Raw genomic sequence first — 18,683 nt, 5'->3', positions numbered from 1 at the left:
TACCCGACCAACCAAGATTAACAAACCAGTCTCATGTGAACACACTTGAATAGCTACTATTCTCACACTGGACATTTGCACCTGCCACAGCGGAAAAAAAAGTCTAACTTGTGACATTAATAATGTAGGCCCTTTTTAGGTCTACCAATGAGAGAGCCAGGATCCTGGCTCTGTGGATGTCAAAATGTTTGTTGAGAGAAAAATCTGTAGTTTTCACACTACACAGCATTAACAGGGATATTTACAGTATATGAAATATATGAACCATAACCTCCACTGTCATGAAAAAGTTCCTTTTATAAGTAACTGCAGACTTCTAAAACTTAAAAATCTTCACTTCAAAGTAGCAAAGTTTCCTTCCTTAGGCTAAGAAAATGGAATGAAATTAGCAATGGACATAATGGGGAATCTAATGACATATACAATACTTCACCTTAAGCAAGAGAAGTCAAACTGTGTGAGAAGTGGATTCAAATAGTCTTCCATATCTTGTACAATTTTGCAGAAGTGAGGTGCTAACTTTTCATCTGCAGCAGTTTTCTGTGTAGGGGAACAAGAAGAAGGAAAAAGGAGAGTTTCAGCAGCTGTGATGTAGTATTTATTGTTTCAGGCCATTCCTTAGCTACACAATGCTTGGATGTAAAAGTCAGTTGTCCCCTGTCTCCTGAGCAAGTAAGAAAAAAAACATGAGATGATAATTGCAGTGGAGTGAGCTGATTTATCAGACTCACAGTGGATAATGTTAATAGAATGAAAGAGGAGCAGAGGTGTCAAGAGGACATACACAAGGAAAAACCTGATGTTCCTCAGAGGCCTCCATCCTGCCCTCAGCACTGTGCCAACAGGCTTCCTTGAGGAGGGAATGTCTAGTGTGCTGGCCAAAGGCCCGAGTCTGCTCCCTCAGTGCCAGCAGAGCCTGCGGGCAAACCGAAACCTTGGCCACTCTAGAGCACGTCAGGGTACCTGCAACAACAGAACTTATACACAATCAGACATGCATACTCACAGACACATACAGGCCTTGTAATTGGTCCCTGCGAGCACCTCCTCCTCCTCCTCCTTTTGTAAGATCTCCCTCTCTCTTCTGCCCCCTGTTTTTCTGTTTTACAAATTTGTACTCATTATCAGGCAATGAGTCTAGATAAGAGCCAACTGCTTTTTTTCAACTGTTTCTACAACGACTTATGTCAGACTATTCCCAGGAAAGGTCATGTGAGGAGAGAGGTCAAAGGGAGATCCAGCTGCTTTTTATTTCTACATTTCATTGCTTTTTGTTTTCCCTCACACCAATCGGAATTCTTTATCTGCCTTGCAGATAAACATTACTTGGGAATACTTAATTAATTTGGTTCCGTTTACATGCTGACAACAATGCCTCATGCAACACTGTATGTGTGATGAAGACCATATTCCCCAGGGCTATGGAACAAATTAGATGCAGTATAAAAATACATAAATGCAGTAAATGTTATGTTTGAAATTGCCCACACCTCTCATATAATTAGTCTGATTACTCTTTGTGTTGTCAACATTGGTTTTAAAAATGAACAAGCACCAAACCTGTAACTTGTGTAGTCTTTCCTTTCTGATTTTCTGGAGCTTTTGTCATTTCATAGAAGGCCCCATAAATTTCTGACCTAAAATTAAACACACCAACACAAGGATATTTACACTTTACCCGTTTACTGTATGCAATACTTCACAAGTATATCTAAAATGCCTTTATCTGCATCCACAAACACAAATACAGTAATTTTAATTATCAGCCTCTAGTGGCAGGTATACCACACAGCAAGCTCCTTCTGCTCCAGGTATGACTGTGGCCTAAACTTAATGCGACCTGCACTCATTTACTCATGTACCATGATACTGTCAGAGACAGATAAGGACAGAATTTATAGCATGGAAAAGAATGGGAAATAGTGAGAATAAAGAGATAAGAACAGGAAATTACCCATCTTCAGAGTGCTGAAGCAGCAGGATTTTCAGGTTGGGTGGGAGCTCTGCAAGGATGCTTAGGTGGTTGGGATTGATGGTTAGTTGGCTGAAGGCCTGCGAACCAGAAAGTCATTTTCAAGATCAAAACATTTCAGAAAGCATAAAAAGTAAAAATAATGGTCCTCAATGTTTGATTTCAGAATATAAAAAGAATGGGTCCAACACCTCTTCAGATTTGCAAAACTAACAGTCATAATTATAACTAATTATAATTATAAATAATAACAAGTCCATGCTGTCAAATAAAATGTTAATCCTCTCATCTTGAGACTATAGAGAATCTCTTCAATTTAAATTGCCTCTGAAGACATAATTCTTTCTGTTAATAACATATTTAAACAGTTCGATTAAAGACTATAGTCTTTATCATGTAATATGTCAGATAACCAGTTAGTCCACCAAAATCAGTGTCTGGCACTATTGATATTGCTGGGATAACATTCAAAATCGAAATAGATCCCCTATCTTTTAGGGGGCAGCTAAATTAAATACAATGACGCAATACCTTGGAAAGGCTGTTGAGGGAGTCCTTTGCTCCCTTCAGCATGCAGCTGGGCTTCTCCTCCTGAGAAAGGAGCAGTTTCCTGTGGAGGCTGAGCAGAGCCGAGAGCTGGGACACACTGGTGTCAGCACAGGCAGAACTTAGGACTTCAGCTATCATAGCTGCAGTGCAGCAGCTCTGGGAAAAAAAGAGAAGATGAAGGAGCCAGCAAGAAAGGTAATAGCAGGAATTACAATTGATGTATGATATGTTAAAGAATACCACTAAGTAAGCCAAGCGAGTGCTGTGCATACTGGTCAGTGGCAGCATGGACCACTATTTCATACAATGTACTATATATGGAACTTTCTACATAGTTCATGGGCATAACAATGATGAGACTGAAAGTGAAACCTGATGATTAGCATGTCATTTTTATACATTATTTTATACATACACAGATTACTTACAGTTTAGTTAAAGACTCACACATATGATCTGATGCATAATACCTGAAACAGGGCAAGATATTGACCTGCCACTGTAGGTTCAGACTGGCCATGACAGTCCAACATGTTGATAGAGGCATCAGCCAGGATGGAAAAAGGCAGGCTATGTTGGAGACACAGGCTGATGGCTTCAGCGAGAGCTTTACTGGCCTGCGCCAACAGCTGCTGGGCTTTATGCCTGCTCCGCTGCACAGTTAAGAGACGTGACAAACGCACACAAACATGCAAATATTATTTAACATTATGAAAGTGAATGCAAGTCCACATGATCACTCAATCACAGGTGGGGTGGGGTGACTTGACACAAAGATGGAACTTTGTACTGACTGCAGAAGATACCTGCTTAATTTGTATAACTTAGACAGCTGAAGCCACATATAAGGTTCAATTGTTGTTTAGAAAGCATTTTTTGCACATAATGGAGACCGTCAGTTCCGATCCCCATCTCTTCTGATCATCGATGATCTTCTGATATATTCTAATAATTTTCTATAATCTTCAAATGTCACCCATCTTTACATTACTGTTTTTTAAATCTAATGTAACAGTATACTTCACTTTGATACCCTCAATGAAATCAAGACTAAACTTTCGTTTAGCATCAGTGTGCAGCTCAGGCACATATTCATTATTGCAATGTCTTATTACATGCTTTACTTTTACATTTGTAAATAAGATACAATTTCTTAATAGTTTAAAAGGCACATAATATGTAAAGTTTATTGTATATGTTTCTAAAAAAGGCTACAAAGTTCTTTGCAATTTAAAAGACGCTCATTTTGTCTGGTAACAATCTTCTGATTTCCCACTGACAAAAGCAGAAGGAATGAACTGAGCTGTCTGTGAAAGCATTAATCAAATTTTGGTATGATTCAAGTGGGATCTAGACATTAACAATAAATTTCGTATCGATACAGTTAATCTCAAAACAGACACCCAGGTGAAAACTAAATCTTACATCATCACCAATTGAATCTTATTTAATATTTTAAAATATTGCCAAATAATTAATACATTGCCACCATATTATTCCACCCCAAGTTTGATATGGACAATAGATCTTTCAACACGAGAACAATTCAGAACGCCCAGGGATTTACCTTTGGGAGTTTAGAAATGTGAGGTGAACCTCAGTATAAAGACCTTGGATTAGATTTGAGTCAGGAGTGATTGGTTCACTTGTCAGGAGGTATGTACCTGCAGCTCAGCACTTTTAGCAGAGGTCATCCTCAGCTCTTTTCTGCTTGATTCTCTGTATCTCTCATTCTTTGAATTCCCCTCCTCCACAGAATCAGTTTTAGGGTCAGGCCAGGCCTCCTTCTGCACAAAGTTATTTCCAGATCACAGAACAATGATTGTGATCAGTATAAAATCCCCTCATGATCACAAACCATGAAAATTTAAGTTTTAAATTATGTAAACAGACATTCATCTCTCTTATCACAATAAGCTTCTGACTCTGTGTGGCAATTCTTTCCAGGTTATTAGCCTTTGAGGTGTATGCATGTGCATCTATGTATGTGTTTGCGTCCATATTCCAAAAAAGGACTGCCTGTAATATTCCAAAAGATTCTATGACTTCACATAATCAATTACATGTCTTAAGTGACATTTGTGTTGCATACATGTTTGTGTTTGTCCCAGAGAGCACACAGATAAATGGGGTCCTCCTGCACAGCCAGCAGTCTCAGGTACTTTCCCATCAGACTCAGGCAGCGCGCTCTGGTTTCCACTTTGTCCAAGGAGTGAGAAGTGACTGCAGCCAGCTGGCCCAGAGCCACCTGCCCCAAAGTGCTACCAACACTCACCCATTCCTGGACAACACACAAGGAAGTTAAGGTCAAATGAGGATCGGATCACAAGGAATACACTTATTCAAAAACACAAAGCTCTCTTAATTTGTTTGGACACATTGATTAATGTTCAGGCACTGGGTGAACAGAAATTCATTTTGGGAGCAAATACTACCTCAGGTTTAATCTATTTTAACAGGAATCTTTTTTGATTTTTCACTAGGCAAAGCTGTTATGAAAGCTGTACAGAAGTAGGACTGTAAGAGGAGTTGTGTCTGTGAAGAAAACATGAAGGAAGTACTCTAATTTTAAAAGCTAGTCCCTGTGGTATGAAGACAGAGGAAGAAAGAGAAAGCAAGAGAGAATGAGAGAAAAATAGGAATTTACTAGGAAAATAACAGAATTATATCAAGTCTATGTGATTATACCATTCATAAAGACCAAGAGAAGAGCTGCACTTGTCGCATTCACTGCAAGCCCTTCTCAGTCTGACCTATTAATATTGAATGAGCAATTTCCAATTCAGAGTTCTGGGTGATGCAACCACTATCATCTTATTTGGCTTTCCAAACATATGTTGACTGGTAATAAACACATTCAGAATGGAGGGCATTCTTACATAGTGTAACAGTATGTATTGTGGTATGTATTGTGATTCTGGAAATCATTATTGTTTCAAAATTGCATTATTATGAGCAATACATGTTATGGTGAATGCTGGATAAATGAATATACAGCTCATATTTAGCTCCTTTTTTCCAGAGGAGCAGTAGCTTACAGGAGAGTGAATATATGCCATGAACCTTGGCATCTCTTCAACATCTTACTATATCTGTCTCTCATCAACCCAGCACTCTAGTGAGAAATCCTACATAAATATTCTGAATGAAAGCAAAACACTGACCAGTTTACATCCCAGGCAGTGGTAATACCAAATAAATATACTGATGAAAGGCCAACTTGGAATGATGGGTTGTTGCTGCAATTGTTTGGTTGTGACTGTGACAATAATAAACAACAGCATCCTCTTTCAAAGCAAGTGAAGCAGTTTCAATTTGAAGACAAAAGCAGGGTCTGCTGAGGGTAACATCCTCAGAGCTACCAGAAGTTAAACAACTATAATTTGTTAGTAAGCCACAAGAGATTTTCCCTGAAGGGTGGTCACAGATAAAGTCTATAAAGTACAAAATAGCTTGGTTTTGCTCTGCATATTAGTGTTAATGAAATGAAACTAACCTGCACAATCCTCTCACCTATAATAAGGCAGCTTTTATCAACGTGGATCTTTCACTTGTTGATGTTTGCAAGAATGTTTTTTTTGCAGCTTGTCCTTTTCTGTGTCCCAGTGACTCTGCTTGAAACCTTCATTTAATTTAGGTAACCTACAGGCCATGAGTTCTCATCTTCAGTATTCAGACTTATATTACAGGAGTCTATTTATATTTTATAAGAACAAAGTACAATACAGCTCTAAAGAAATTTGCCTCATCCATATGTGTTGAGCTACAATAGTCATGTTCATTATAGTGGAGAAATATGTCATCATAATGTTTTTAATATATGTTGGACAACAATGGAGGTCCATTGCACATATGCATAAAAGCTATATTTGTGAGTAGGACAAATTCATTGTTGGTACTGGTGTGTTTATGGGATTTGTGACAACAAAAAAATAAAATGATGCCAGTCTCATCCTTTAAATGTAGATGCTGTAGTAGATACAGTTAATACAATAGTCTGTTACAAGAACACAGAATGTGTAAAATCTGTTATCTTATTACATTAATTGCTGTTACTACAGTAAATCATTACTGTAGTAACAGCAGTAAGTCTGATTATATTTAAAAAGATATAAGTTTTGATATTTGGCGCAGGATGCGTGTGCACTGTGTAACCTGTTCAATAGAGTTGGGCTCAGGTGTGCAGTGTGTAAACTCCTCGAGTGCTATCTCAGCAGAGGATTTCCTCTCGCGGGACAGCGCTTGGCGTTTCTCCTCAGTACAGTGCTCCTCCAGCATCACCAGACAAAAGTCTGCCAGAGCCAGTCGCAGGCGCAGCAGCCTCCGCAAAGCTGCCAGTGACATTCCATGACTCTAGCAAGGAAAAAACAGAAAATTTATATGCACACACATGATAGAGCATAAAAGAAAATGTAACACACACCTGAAATATACACATCACAATGTATGAACCATGGAAATAACTCAAAGCACAAAGTTACTATTACTACTACACTACTATTAAAATGGTAATTTGAGACATTTGTTCTCAAGTGGCAGGTTAAGGTGCAGGGTGGGTTGAGATGATGAGTTCACAGACAAATAGCTACTTAAGTGAGACGTGATCAGATAATATGAGATATGGCAAATGATCTGAATGAGACTGAAAACCACTGATTTAAACATGATAGAATTGAATATGGAGCAAAAGTTAACCCAGCTCAAAGATATGAATAAACGAGCTTGATTGCAGCTGCTGTCTTGTTTACAAAGCAGGCTGGATACCAGGGCAGCAGCACCATCTGCTGAAAGCACGCTGCTACAATCCAGCCTCCAATGGCTTAGTCAAACACCCACAGAAGGTTTAATCAAAAACTCAATTGAACAAGGATTCGCAGCAGGTGTGAGAGTTGCTCAATCAATCTTTCTTACATGATTTCATCAACATGTAAATCAAGGCTGCAGTAAGTGCTATGCCAGTCCATCTCTGGCACAGAAGCCCTCAGATAACCTCATCTGTATGAGAGGTTGTATAGTGTCCAGATAAAATATGATTCTGACACCCGTCTGCTGTTGACAAGGCACAGTAATTGAGGCTTTATCTGTTTGTATCAGAACATCAGAACATTGTTAAACTGTGGTATGAGATATAAAAGCCAGCACACACACACACACACACACACACACAAACACACGCACACACGCACACACGCACACACACACACACACACACACACACACACACACACACATATCGAATGATATTTAGCTAACATATCACACAGCCTAGAACCCCAGAGGCACAACAGGGCTTTAGTGACTTCATGCAGCAACTGCAGCAAAATTGAGATTCAGTCAATTAGACCCTTTAGGAAATGAAAATGCAGATGACACAAACGAAACAACCTCTCTCTCTGGCATTAAACAAAGCATTTCACAGGAAAACTCCTTTCTTCTCTCAGCACTGAAAAACCTGCTCAGATACTAAATAGGATCAAAAGATTTGCCATCTGCATGTGTCATTAATGGGCCAGCAATTTGAGCCAGGATGCAACTTCCTAGCTGGAGTGTAGCAGCCAAACAAATGTACTTTCACAGTTGTGCAAAGCAAGTTTTTTATGATGTAAGGCAGTGTAAAGCGTTCTGCTTCTGTTCAGTCAGTGATTTTTACCGTTTATCTTCAGCCACATTCTCTGCTGATCAGTATCCTCAAAAGTACAGAGTGTTTCTCAGAACATGTGTGAGATGAAATGCCTCCTATTGTTTTTGAAAATCTGTTTCAACATAATGAAAGATGGATTTTTCTCATGCACTTTATTTACCTCCTTCTGTGGTGGGAGCGGGCTCTGAGCGTTCAGCACCAGGTGTTCCTGCGCTGTGACAGCTAGCTGCATTTGGGAGAGGCCATCGAGCAGGAAGCGCTGTTTCTCTTCTTTATCAGTTGCATGGTTGGCTAAAATTCTGTAAAGGAATAATGTGGTGTAAGGGTTCATCAAAACAGAGAAGACAAAGTATGATTGTGTGAGTGAGACAGGAAATGAGTCAAATATGGCAATATGGACAAATATTGGTTTGAAATTATTCTTTGGTTTGATTTATGTGCAGACAAAAGGCATCCAAAAATTGTATTTACAAATGGTATACTGTATTATTTACGGAATATTCCAGTCAGGTCTAGAGTAGCTCCTGACAGACTAACCTCACACCATGTGCGTACTCTGCATGTGCCTCTGCTGCCTGTTCTCTATAAGTGAGTTTAGTGAAACTACTGGCACACTCTCTGAGTGTATCACAGGCAGCCATTAGCTTCTGGGCAGCCTCGGTGCAAAGTGTCTCTCCAGGTTCACCATCTCCAGTGGCACGTATACATTCCATGGCACCTCTGGAACACAACACAAGATTATGTAACTGCCCAGTTATGTAAATGCCTATTGTAGATACAATTTATTTGAGTATGTTTGGCTAAGTGCTTATAGATGTTTTTAAAAACGATTCTATCCGGTACAGTGTGAAGAACATGTTCCACCTACATGCAAAGTGGTCTTTATTAATTCATAGTTGACTTTCATTCGAGTTTATCAGTTTAAGTCTATAGTCTTCATGACTATAGATTTGAGGTTACCTCATCTCTATAGTCTTCATGACTATAGACTTAAGGTGTGGTGATCCACTGTGAATGTGTGTGTGTACATGTTTCTATTAAAGCCTCAGAGTAAAAACAATAAACTGCATCTTAGGTTTTTTTAACCTTATAAAAATCAGGAATTGTTTCTGAAGGTTGGTTGTTGACTCACTTTGTTTCAAACATTTGTTTATGTGAAGACATTTAAGACATTTGAATAGTGCGGCTTGGAAATGTTAAAAGTCTTAATCAAATACAACACAGCATTAACCAGGAAAAATTACACATTCATCAGTTTTGATTACACAGATTTGAGGTTACCTCATCTCTAAGGAGGTGATCAAGAATGTGAGCTCTGGGACTCTGTTTACCCGCTGCTCCAGAACCAGCTTCAGAGCCCCACAGCCTTGTTTTATAGTCTGAATAACCTGTGAAAGAAAAAAGCACAGTGCGAAATGTATTCACTATGAAAACAAGCTAACTGGACTGTATGTGGTTGTTAGAAGCTGGCAAATCTATACCTTGGTTTGTGCATCTTGGAGTCTTTGGCCTGCTACAGCTCTAACCTTAGTGAGGGTGAGCTGGTACCAGAACACTTCATCCCCACCCAGGGCTTGAGCCTTTTCCAGCAGGATCAGAGCTTGGGCATGGTTCTGCTCTTCACAAGCCAGAGTGGCCAGACTGAGCAAACTTCTTGCAATTGTTTTCTGATCGCCAAGCTCCTGAACAGAGAGAATTTGAAAAACAGTCATTAGAGTATATTACAGTAAATACCAGTAACCTTTTTCTTTCATGTAACTACAGAAAATATTTGTTGGCATTGCAGATGTAATGCTGGTCCAGTCTGGTATGCCATGATAGTAAAACAACATTTTTCATTCAATCTAAGCAAGATTTATTGTTCACATTTTATTTTCTGTCAGAGCCTGGCACTGTGGTCTTCTTCTCTTTCAACTCACCGTAGCCACTACATGAGCTTCTGCCAGGAGGTCCCGGGCAGGTTGATAGAGCCCCATGCTGAGGCAAACCTCAGCTTTGTTCAGCCAAATGTCCTGAGCACACACATCCATACCGTGTCTCCCAACGTTTTCATCCATCTTAGCTTTCTGAAAAATGACAAATGACAATACGGGACAATTCATTTTGTTTCTAAAGTGACTCAAACTGTAAACAGATAATGATTTTTAAAGCAGTCATTTTGAGCAGGTTGGATACACACAAGACATACTGTACCATGTAACAGAAAGCTGCATAAACAAGTGCAAACACACACAACCATCAACACCACCATGTGAAAAATGGGTGCAACAGCGAAAAACCACTCTTATGTTCTCTGTTAAGCGTTATCATATTAAGGTTCATGAGATGAGCCCTGTAGATTTCAATATAAAATTCAAACCATTAAGAGTGAACACTCATTCCAGGTTTATGAGACAAGTCATTAGACTGTCATGAACCTCATATATTAATCTGCCATCAATCAGTGTTACATTATAAAAGTAGTAATTAGAGCATACGGTAAATTTCCTTTGCCAATATTAAGTACAGTTAGTTACTTGTAGGCACTTGCCAATCATCCTATATGAAGTAATGAAATAGAGTTAATTAAAAGTTGTAAATCCTTGTGAATGTGAATCATTTGATGCAAAATAAAATCATATATTGATTTTGTGAGCAGCATACTGACCTGATTGTAAGCTTTGTGAAGGCGTCTCCTTCCCTGCGAACAAGCAATCACTTTGTGGCACCTGAAGTCAAGAGTATTATTTGGTTATTGAAGAAAAATGTGCAGCTAATAAATCTTTATAGCTGAGTTGACGTACTCCATCTGTTCTTGTTCTTGGATTCTGCACAAGTTCAGGAATGTCTCCTGATATGGTGAATGTGTCTCCAAACCCAGCTGGAAACAGGTCCTCACAATCCTAATTAGGTCAAAAAAGAACAACAGGAAACGTCACCACACAAAACTGACTTATTGGGTATTAACAGGATTTCTCAAAGTAAATGGTGCTGTAAGTTTATGCTCCTCATTCACTCAGTTTTTTGGGATTCCCTGGGTTTTAACTGTTTAAATATATGACAGCAGACTTTAGTGAAATCATGCTCTTATAGAGGTACACAATTTAAACAAAGTGAATTGGATCACACCAACCTAAATAAATCAGACCTATCTCAGTGCTGTTCATATCCCTAAAAAATATTAAAAGAGCACTCACCCTATCTGGCACTGCACTTCATTAACATTTTCAGACTCAAGCAGTTTGATTGTAAATTGGGTGTATTATGCCTCTGGTGGTGAAGTTGTCTCAAGTCTCTAGAGGAGTTCTCCTTTAATGTAGTGTGTTCACCTAAGTCGGTAGAGGTCAGAGAGGCTCCTCCCATCCAAAAGGTCATGAGCAATGGTTTCAGCTAGATGCATTATGGGCAGGGTCAGGTTATCGAGTGAGAGTGAGTGAAGCTCTTTTTCCAGCAGGTCAAGAAAAAACAGGCTTTGAGTCTGCAGCCAAACAAATGAACACAGGGAAAAATGAAGAATTAAAAATCTCATTCTAATGCTTTTACAATTTAATGTTTTACATAGTTTTCAGTTTTTAATCAGAATAGGAAATGGTCTGTTTGTTTCATTTCCAAACTAGTTAAATCTTGAAGATTTTCATCTAAAGAATGTCACCTTTAATTCAGAATATTGGGGATTCAACCAACATCTTAATGTGATCCACAAACATCAATTAATGTACCTCCTCCTGACCAACAAATGACAACTTCTTAGAGCAACACTGATAACCAAGTTCATGCTCTTGCCAGCCGAGCCTTTGATTCTATAGGCAGTTGATACAGTTCTTGTTGAAAACAATATTGAAATCAGAGACAATACCATAGACAGCAGATGGTCATGACACAGAGAAATGTGAGGGAGAGGTAGTCTTGCCTGCTTTGCGATGCTGTGTGTATTGATACAGTGGGGGTTACTGTTGGTTCTGAATATCTGCCTGGCCTGGTCAGGACAGATGTAGCGAGCCCAGTCTTTCGGTGAGGAAGGAAGTGCCTGATCCAGGACAACAGGTTTAGCTCTTTCTTCTGCAGGTGTTGTCTGGTGAAACAATGAGACGTAGAATTGATCTTTTTCTTGTTATTAAAATGTATAAGTACATTTAAATAAAGTTCAGTAAATACTTGTCAAGAATATTTTAACTTCATTATGAATGTTCATTCATAATATATATATATATATATATATATAATCAATCATAAGACAGTATTTTAAAACATAGTTTAAAAAACATACAGAGAATATGTACAATGGTTATGGTAGTTCCCACTACAATAGGTGTTTTCAGGACCAGAATTTGCCATGTTGACACACGCACAGACGCACAGACGCACAGACACGCAGGCACGCAGGCACGCAGGCACGCAGGCACGCAGGCACGCAGACAGACAGACAGACAGACAGACAGACAGACAGACAGACAGACAGACAGACAGACACAGACACACACACACACACACACACACGCGCGCGCGCACACAGACTGACAAGGGGAAAACAATACCAGCTCTGCTGTTGAGGCTGATCGTCCAATTTGAGCTGCAGGACTTACATCTTTCACTTTTACATCTTTCTTGCCTTTGCCTTTCTCTTTGCCTTTTTTGGATCCAGCAGAGGGAGGTGGCTGGAGTGGCTGATTCTTTGCCATATCACTGGAAATCTCATAAGCAACTGACATGGAAACCTGTGGTAAAATACAATGCCCACATATGCACATTCAGTACTCAACTCAAACATAATTTGCATTGGAAGATAGGCCTCAACCACATTGTCAAAGTTGAGTGATTGGACAATGTTATAGTAAAGATTCAGTACCTGCCATATTTGAAGTACAAAGGTGTAGGCTCTGAGCAGGTTAAGCTGGTGCTCAGGTGAAGTCCTGTCTGCCATGACAGCGAGCAGAGTGTGTGCTCGGACTAAGCAGTCAAGGCGCTGCACATCTCTCAGACTGGACACATTTTGCATGAATGACAAGCCCTGGACTCCCACCAGAGACTCACATTCCACTGAACGTAAACCCCTCTTTTTTGACTTGTCCTCTAGAGGAAAGATATACATACACCATTTACCGTGACAAGACAGATACATACAATAATCTCTGAATGTAATTGAAGAGCATCAATAACATTATTTCAAACAACTATGCGTGAAGCCAGTGATACAGAGACACATACAGTATCTCTGTAATCAGTTTCCACCTTTTCTTTTACTTGAATGTTCAGTTTGTCTGAATAACAAAAGGCTCATGGAAGGAGACTAAAAAGAGTTCTGTGCTATTCTCAGAGGGTACCCACATGGGACTTGAGAAATCTGTGTCTTTGTCTGGTCAGCTCCTTTTCCTCTGAACAATGTTTGCTTGGTTTATTGTTTACAAAGAGTAACAACTGAAATGAAAGCACAAACACTAAATTCCATTGCTGATGCAACCATCAAAAAGCTGTGACATGGCCCTTTTCCAGTCTGACAGACGAGATGTTATTCCCCTTTGACTAACACAGTGTAAAACATCAGGAATTCCCCAAAATAAAAGTGTACTCGCACATGCACATGTGCAGCTGTACACAAAAGCTGAACCATATGGCAATGGACCTCTGAGATATCTGTGTTTCATGCCCACATGTGTACCTAGAGGGGAAACTGTTACCTTTCCCTCTAGTCTAAAGAGTTCACAGTAGTATAATTAAAAACTAAATGGTAATTTACAAAGCTGTGTCAAGATACAATGAACAACTCCTACCTGCTCCTTCTTCCTGTTCAGGTTCCAGGTGTAGAAGGATGTCTATGGCCCACTCAACCTGGTGTTGGGCAGTGGCTTTGGGGAAGTTGTGACAATACAGCCACTCTCCAAACTCCAGCATAAGGTTGACCTTCTGCCACTGAGTCTCTGTGCTCTGTATCACCAACACAAAAGTCAAACAAACCACAACATTAACATTTTGACTTTGTTTGTACTGTTTGCTTTTCACTCATGAGCTCATCAAGACAAAGTTCCATTGCCATGTGTTGGACAATCATGTCACTAATCCTAAATCTAACAAAACATGATTTAGCCCCGGTGTTACAAGGATGTATGTGTGCACTCTCCTCTTTCCAGGCCACACCAAGGAGTCCTTGGAAATAAGCTGTAGTGACATTCTGGCCCCACAAGATGGTGCTTGAGCCTCATGCTCATTTTTGTCTTTACTTCAAGCAAACCACACAAAAAATAAAATTATGGATTTAATGAGTAGAATCTCTCATATGACAGATTTACAACATGATCTGTCTGCATTAATCTGCTTATGGATCAGCTTTCGGTAAGGATATAAAAATGGTGCCAGAGCAGAGGTATTACCAACAGAGATGTGATGGATTTCTGGTAGCAGGTCAGCTGCTGGCTTATATTGCCAGCACACAGTGCCACCTGATGCCACATAAATGAACAGCACTGCTCTCCTTCGTCTTGAAACTTCTGCATGTCCATCAATACACTTGCCCCCAGTCGTGCTTTCACCAGTATAGAATGTTTCAGCAGAGATCTGGTAAAACACAGAGGACAATTAGATTTCCCTTTGTCTTTCTGTATTTCTATCTTTCCTGTCCTTTTCAAGTCAAGTTTCAAGTTTACTTACAGTCTGTGTCTGCTGCGAGGCATGTCTCTGGTAGCTTTGTCCAGCAGCTGCAGAGCATTTTTCCAGTCTGTTTTATCAATGTGGATGTGGAGCAGCAAACTGTAAATGGCTGCTCTCAGGGTTAGGTCCTCTTCACCTACTACAGGGACACATATATACATACACAAAAACACATATTTAGAAGACTGATCAATAAACAAATGAAAGCAAGTATGTGTTCATCATCTTAGAAATCTAACAGTCCAAACAGACAATACAAATGCAAATGTCAGAGGGCTCAAAACTTAATTGTCTATGCTGAAATGAATTTTGTACTATCAATTATTTACAGTAGTGGTGCAAATAAAACCACTCAGTGCCATAGCAGGAAGTAAAACTAAATATGAAGCCATCTGCAAAGGGTAAGTTATTTCTGGTCCTTTTTCAACTCACCTGTTGCTTCATGTTTAGAACTCCCAAGAGGCAGTGCTGTCGAGGTCAGCAAACCTTTCACTTTGTTCTGTTTCTGAAATAGAAGTGGGAGAAGATTAATACTTAAGTCGCTAGAAGAATGATAGAAGACCGTTGGTGGTGGATAGTTGGTGATACTTAAAGCTCAGTGATGTATATCATATATACATTGTTATGTGACCTTGCCCTGTGTACAACCCTGCCCCCTTCCACACTTAGAGTCAGTTTTTAATTATGTGGATTGTTTCTGACATTCACACTTGGAATCCCATACAGAAAAAATGAACACTAAGTCTATTAAGACAAGACAGATTAAGCTTTTGTTCCCGACTGACTGTGGGTCACAGCACTGGTGAAGAACAGTGTCAAGTTGGAAAGAACACCGCAGATGAACATCATTCTGAATTTCTCACATAAGCTGCCTTTAATTATTGATTTTAAGTTATTTTGCAGTTGAACAGCTGTCTAATGGGAAAATGTTTTCTCACACTTCAGCACACCTACAACTCCTTCCCTGTAGCACCCTAAAGAAAAAATTTTCATCAAACTTTGATGCATATTTTACTATGTTTGATAGCAACCAAACTAGAGTCATTAAAAAAGTGAACCAAAAAATAGAACAAAAAGGGAATGAAAAAATAACAAGGCATAAAAGGTCAGTTCTGGCTGTCATTCAATTCTTGTTTTGCTCACTTGCTGTTCATTTTGTTGCTAGTACTAGTTCAATTTTTGATGATGGATCTGGTGGGTCATTTTCTAAGTGTGGCTGAATTATATATCAGATGACCTGGCTGACTACAACAGGAAATCATTAGTTTTGTGCCCATATACACAGTGCAATGCCCCCAATGGTGGTCACTTTCCTGATGAAGACCTGAAAGGGTCCAAATGTCACAGAAAGACCTTCAAAGGATTTTCTTTTGCTTTTGTTCTAGTTAAAACTTAGAGGAAAATTTATGTAAATTTTAATAGGATTTGAATGAGAATCAAGAAAAAAACTCAGTCTCCTGCTCAAACATGACACCAACATGAAAAATTGCCAGAATTTATATGGAGGAATATGATAGTATAAATGTGGTTGAATAGGGATTTTTACATTTGCATGTTTAGTGGTGGTATGAACCAGAGCATTCAGGATCCTCTCCAGGGGATCTTGGAGTTGCCATCTTTCCTCGGGAGTATGTGTCAGGAGTAGACAAGTGTTCCAGTAATGCCTGGCAGCTGTGACACACAATGCTGGATTCTTTGCCTTTTCTGCATAGCTGTGGGCAAGAGAAGAGAGCAAGCAGATAAGTAAGAGTAGATTAAGAGAATGTAAAAAAAAAAACAAATTTCTTGCAGTCAAAGACATTAGTCAATACATAAATTAACAGTGAACAGCACCTGACACTGGAGAGAAGCACCTTCATAGCCTCTCTGTAAGTGTGTAGATCTCCATTGGACTCATGGACTAAGCTCAAGCCCCTCAAACAGGCTGCACTGCTTAGTATCTCATTCACTGCAGTAAGGTCATACCTAGGTGTATGATAGCATTTATTAGCTGTCAGTAAAAGTCAATCAATCGATCAATCAACCAAAACGTAAAACTTGGCAACTTAATTAAAACTTTTAAACTTGAAAAAATGACATTTATGAAAATGGCTTATTTATATCAACTGCAATACTCTTGAATATGCACAAGATGTCACCTGCCCCTCAGAGAGCTTCGGAAGCATAAATCTCAACCACCCCTAATACCCAACTCTAATGCTTTTCAAACCACATTCATATCAAGCGTCGTCTCCCTTGCCTATTTTTAACAATAGACAAAAAAGACAAATCTACCTTTGTATTTCTAAAAGTTCTTTACTGTTTAAATAAATCTTAATCATCCAACTACACTTACAAAACACAGGGCATGGTGTTTAGGCTCTTTGCTGCTGCTTCTTCCAGCTGCAGAGCGCTCTTGGTGCAGCACAACACCAAGCTGTGTTCCTTGGCATAGTGGCAGAAGGCAGCCAGCTGGCTCCACACCTGCATCTCCACCACGGCGTCCGTCCAGCTGCATTCTGATGCCATGCTCACCAGCTTTAGGTGAGGAGAAAGGAGAAAGGGGAGGGGAGAAAAATGGACGTGGTGAGGGAAAAGGGAGGAGGAGGGGAGGGAGTGCAAACACATGAGAAAAGGGAGTGTGGGAAAAAAGGGGAGGAGAAAGTTAGAGAAAAGATGTGAGAAGAGGGAGGGCGGACAAAAGAGGGGAGGCAACCGAGGAGGGAATGAAAAGAAAGAAAGAAAGGAGGAAAGGGGTAAAGTAAACGGGGAAATTAAATAATACAAGCAGGGAATGGGAAAAAACAATAAGTAGTGAGTGAAAGGGGGAAAGGTAAAGGTGATGGAACAGAAAAGAGAAGAAAAGGAAGGGAAAGAAATGAAGAAAGGATCAGTGAGGGAAAAGAGAAGGAGGAAGTAAATAACAAGAAAGCACAGGGGTAGGTTAAGTAAAAAAGTGAAGGCTAGCATAGGGAAAGGAAACCTGGAAGTAAGGGAGCAAAGTAGGTGGAAGAAGAAGGTAGCAAAAGAATGAAGAAAGTGAATGGTGGCATGCAGATAATGAAAAGCTGATAGAAGAAGAGCATAGAAAGCAGTGTGTACAGAGTGACGCAAAAAGGGGGAGAGTATATAACTCAAAAAGAAGTGGAAGGAATGAGTAAAAATTAGGAGACAGAAAGGAGAAGAAAAGAGAGCCGTGGGCAGATGGATGGATGAGAGACATGGTGAAAGAAGATAAAGGTGTGGAAAAAAGCTAAAGGGCCTGAAGTGTTAGAGTGAGGATCTATCCACAGAAACATGCAAATAACATATCATGTCAAAGAAATCTCTGATGATTTTAATCCGACCACAGCACGATGATAGAGAGAGCTACAGTATCTTGAAGGTATTGACACATGATGAGATGTAGACAGGCTCTGAAGGCTCATAGGTCATTTCGGCATCTGTTTGTTTGGCAGCAGCCACAGTAGGAAAATGTGAACAGCGAAATACATACTGAGGAAAGACTGGGAACAGAGAACTCCATATGCCTCGGGTTCCTATTGCACTGGAGCATCTCCACTCCAATCAGCACGCGCGTCATCGCTGACACTTCCTCATTCTCACACTGAAAACAGGAGAGAGAACAATTCATACTAAGCATTTCTGTACCATCCTCTGCTGTATATACACAAATCCTTTAAGTTCAATTATACAAAAGACATATACATGTATTACTACTTGCCTATAAATTATACATGGACCTGCAGTATGATTATCATGTTATATGTGTCCCAAATATCGAAGAGATGGCCTTGTTGATAATGTATGACTTCCTACTGTGTAGAAAATTAGTTGATGACTGATTTATTGATTGCAATAAGAGATAAACCCCATTTATATTAACACTGTATTTCTTCATTTGCACAGAAAAAAAAACAA

General features: G+C 39.5%; 1 protein-coding gene across 1 annotated transcript in view; it reads right to left on the bottom strand.

Annotated features, from left to right (window-relative positions):
- The window catches only part of cfap46 (cilia and flagella associated protein 46), a 48,265-nt gene that overhangs the window by 11,624 nt on the left and 17,958 nt on the right, over positions 1 to 18,683 (bottom strand). Inside the window, exons 21-48 of the mRNA XM_087179186.1 lie at positions 18,259 to 18,369; positions 17,119 to 17,300; positions 16,617 to 16,748; positions 16,330 to 16,495; positions 15,216 to 15,288; positions 14,784 to 14,922; positions 14,507 to 14,690; positions 13,910 to 14,063; positions 12,988 to 13,211; positions 12,725 to 12,856; positions 12,052 to 12,213; positions 11,471 to 11,619; positions 10,946 to 11,044; positions 10,810 to 10,870; positions 10,082 to 10,228; positions 9,644 to 9,844; positions 9,444 to 9,550; positions 8,700 to 8,882; positions 8,323 to 8,461; positions 6,677 to 6,874; positions 4,614 to 4,802; positions 4,186 to 4,308; positions 2,992 to 3,174; positions 2,504 to 2,677; positions 1,955 to 2,052; positions 1,561 to 1,637; positions 785 to 963; positions 434 to 540 (exon numbers count right to left, since the gene is read on the bottom strand). Of these exons, the coding sequence (XP_087035312.1) occupies positions 434 to 540; positions 785 to 963; positions 1,561 to 1,637; positions 1,955 to 2,052; positions 2,504 to 2,677; positions 2,992 to 3,174; positions 4,186 to 4,308; positions 4,614 to 4,802; positions 6,677 to 6,874; positions 8,323 to 8,461; positions 8,700 to 8,882; positions 9,444 to 9,550; positions 9,644 to 9,844; positions 10,082 to 10,228; positions 10,810 to 10,870; positions 10,946 to 11,044; positions 11,471 to 11,619; positions 12,052 to 12,213; positions 12,725 to 12,856; positions 12,988 to 13,211; positions 13,910 to 14,063; positions 14,507 to 14,690; positions 14,784 to 14,922; positions 15,216 to 15,288; positions 16,330 to 16,495; positions 16,617 to 16,748; positions 17,119 to 17,300; positions 18,259 to 18,369 (4,073 nt within the window). The remainder of the gene's footprint in view (positions 1 to 433; positions 541 to 784; positions 964 to 1,560; positions 1,638 to 1,954; positions 2,053 to 2,503; positions 2,678 to 2,991; positions 3,175 to 4,185; positions 4,309 to 4,613; positions 4,803 to 6,676; positions 6,875 to 8,322; positions 8,462 to 8,699; positions 8,883 to 9,443; positions 9,551 to 9,643; positions 9,845 to 10,081; positions 10,229 to 10,809; positions 10,871 to 10,945; positions 11,045 to 11,470; positions 11,620 to 12,051; positions 12,214 to 12,724; positions 12,857 to 12,987; positions 13,212 to 13,909; positions 14,064 to 14,506; positions 14,691 to 14,783; positions 14,923 to 15,215; positions 15,289 to 16,329; positions 16,496 to 16,616; positions 16,749 to 17,118; positions 17,301 to 18,258; positions 18,370 to 18,683) is intronic.

This window comes from Seriola lalandi, unplaced genomic scaffold (assembly GCF_002814215.2).
Source record: "Seriola lalandi dorsalis isolate HSWRI2012SDOR001 ecotype SW California unplaced genomic scaffold, Sedor1 jcf7180002054795, whole genome shotgun sequence".
Classification (NCBI taxonomy): domain Eukaryota; kingdom Metazoa; phylum Chordata; class Actinopteri; order Carangiformes; family Carangidae; genus Seriola; species Seriola lalandi.
Note: the sequence above shows the minus strand (reverse complement) of the source record. Positions and strands in the feature narration are given on the sequence as shown.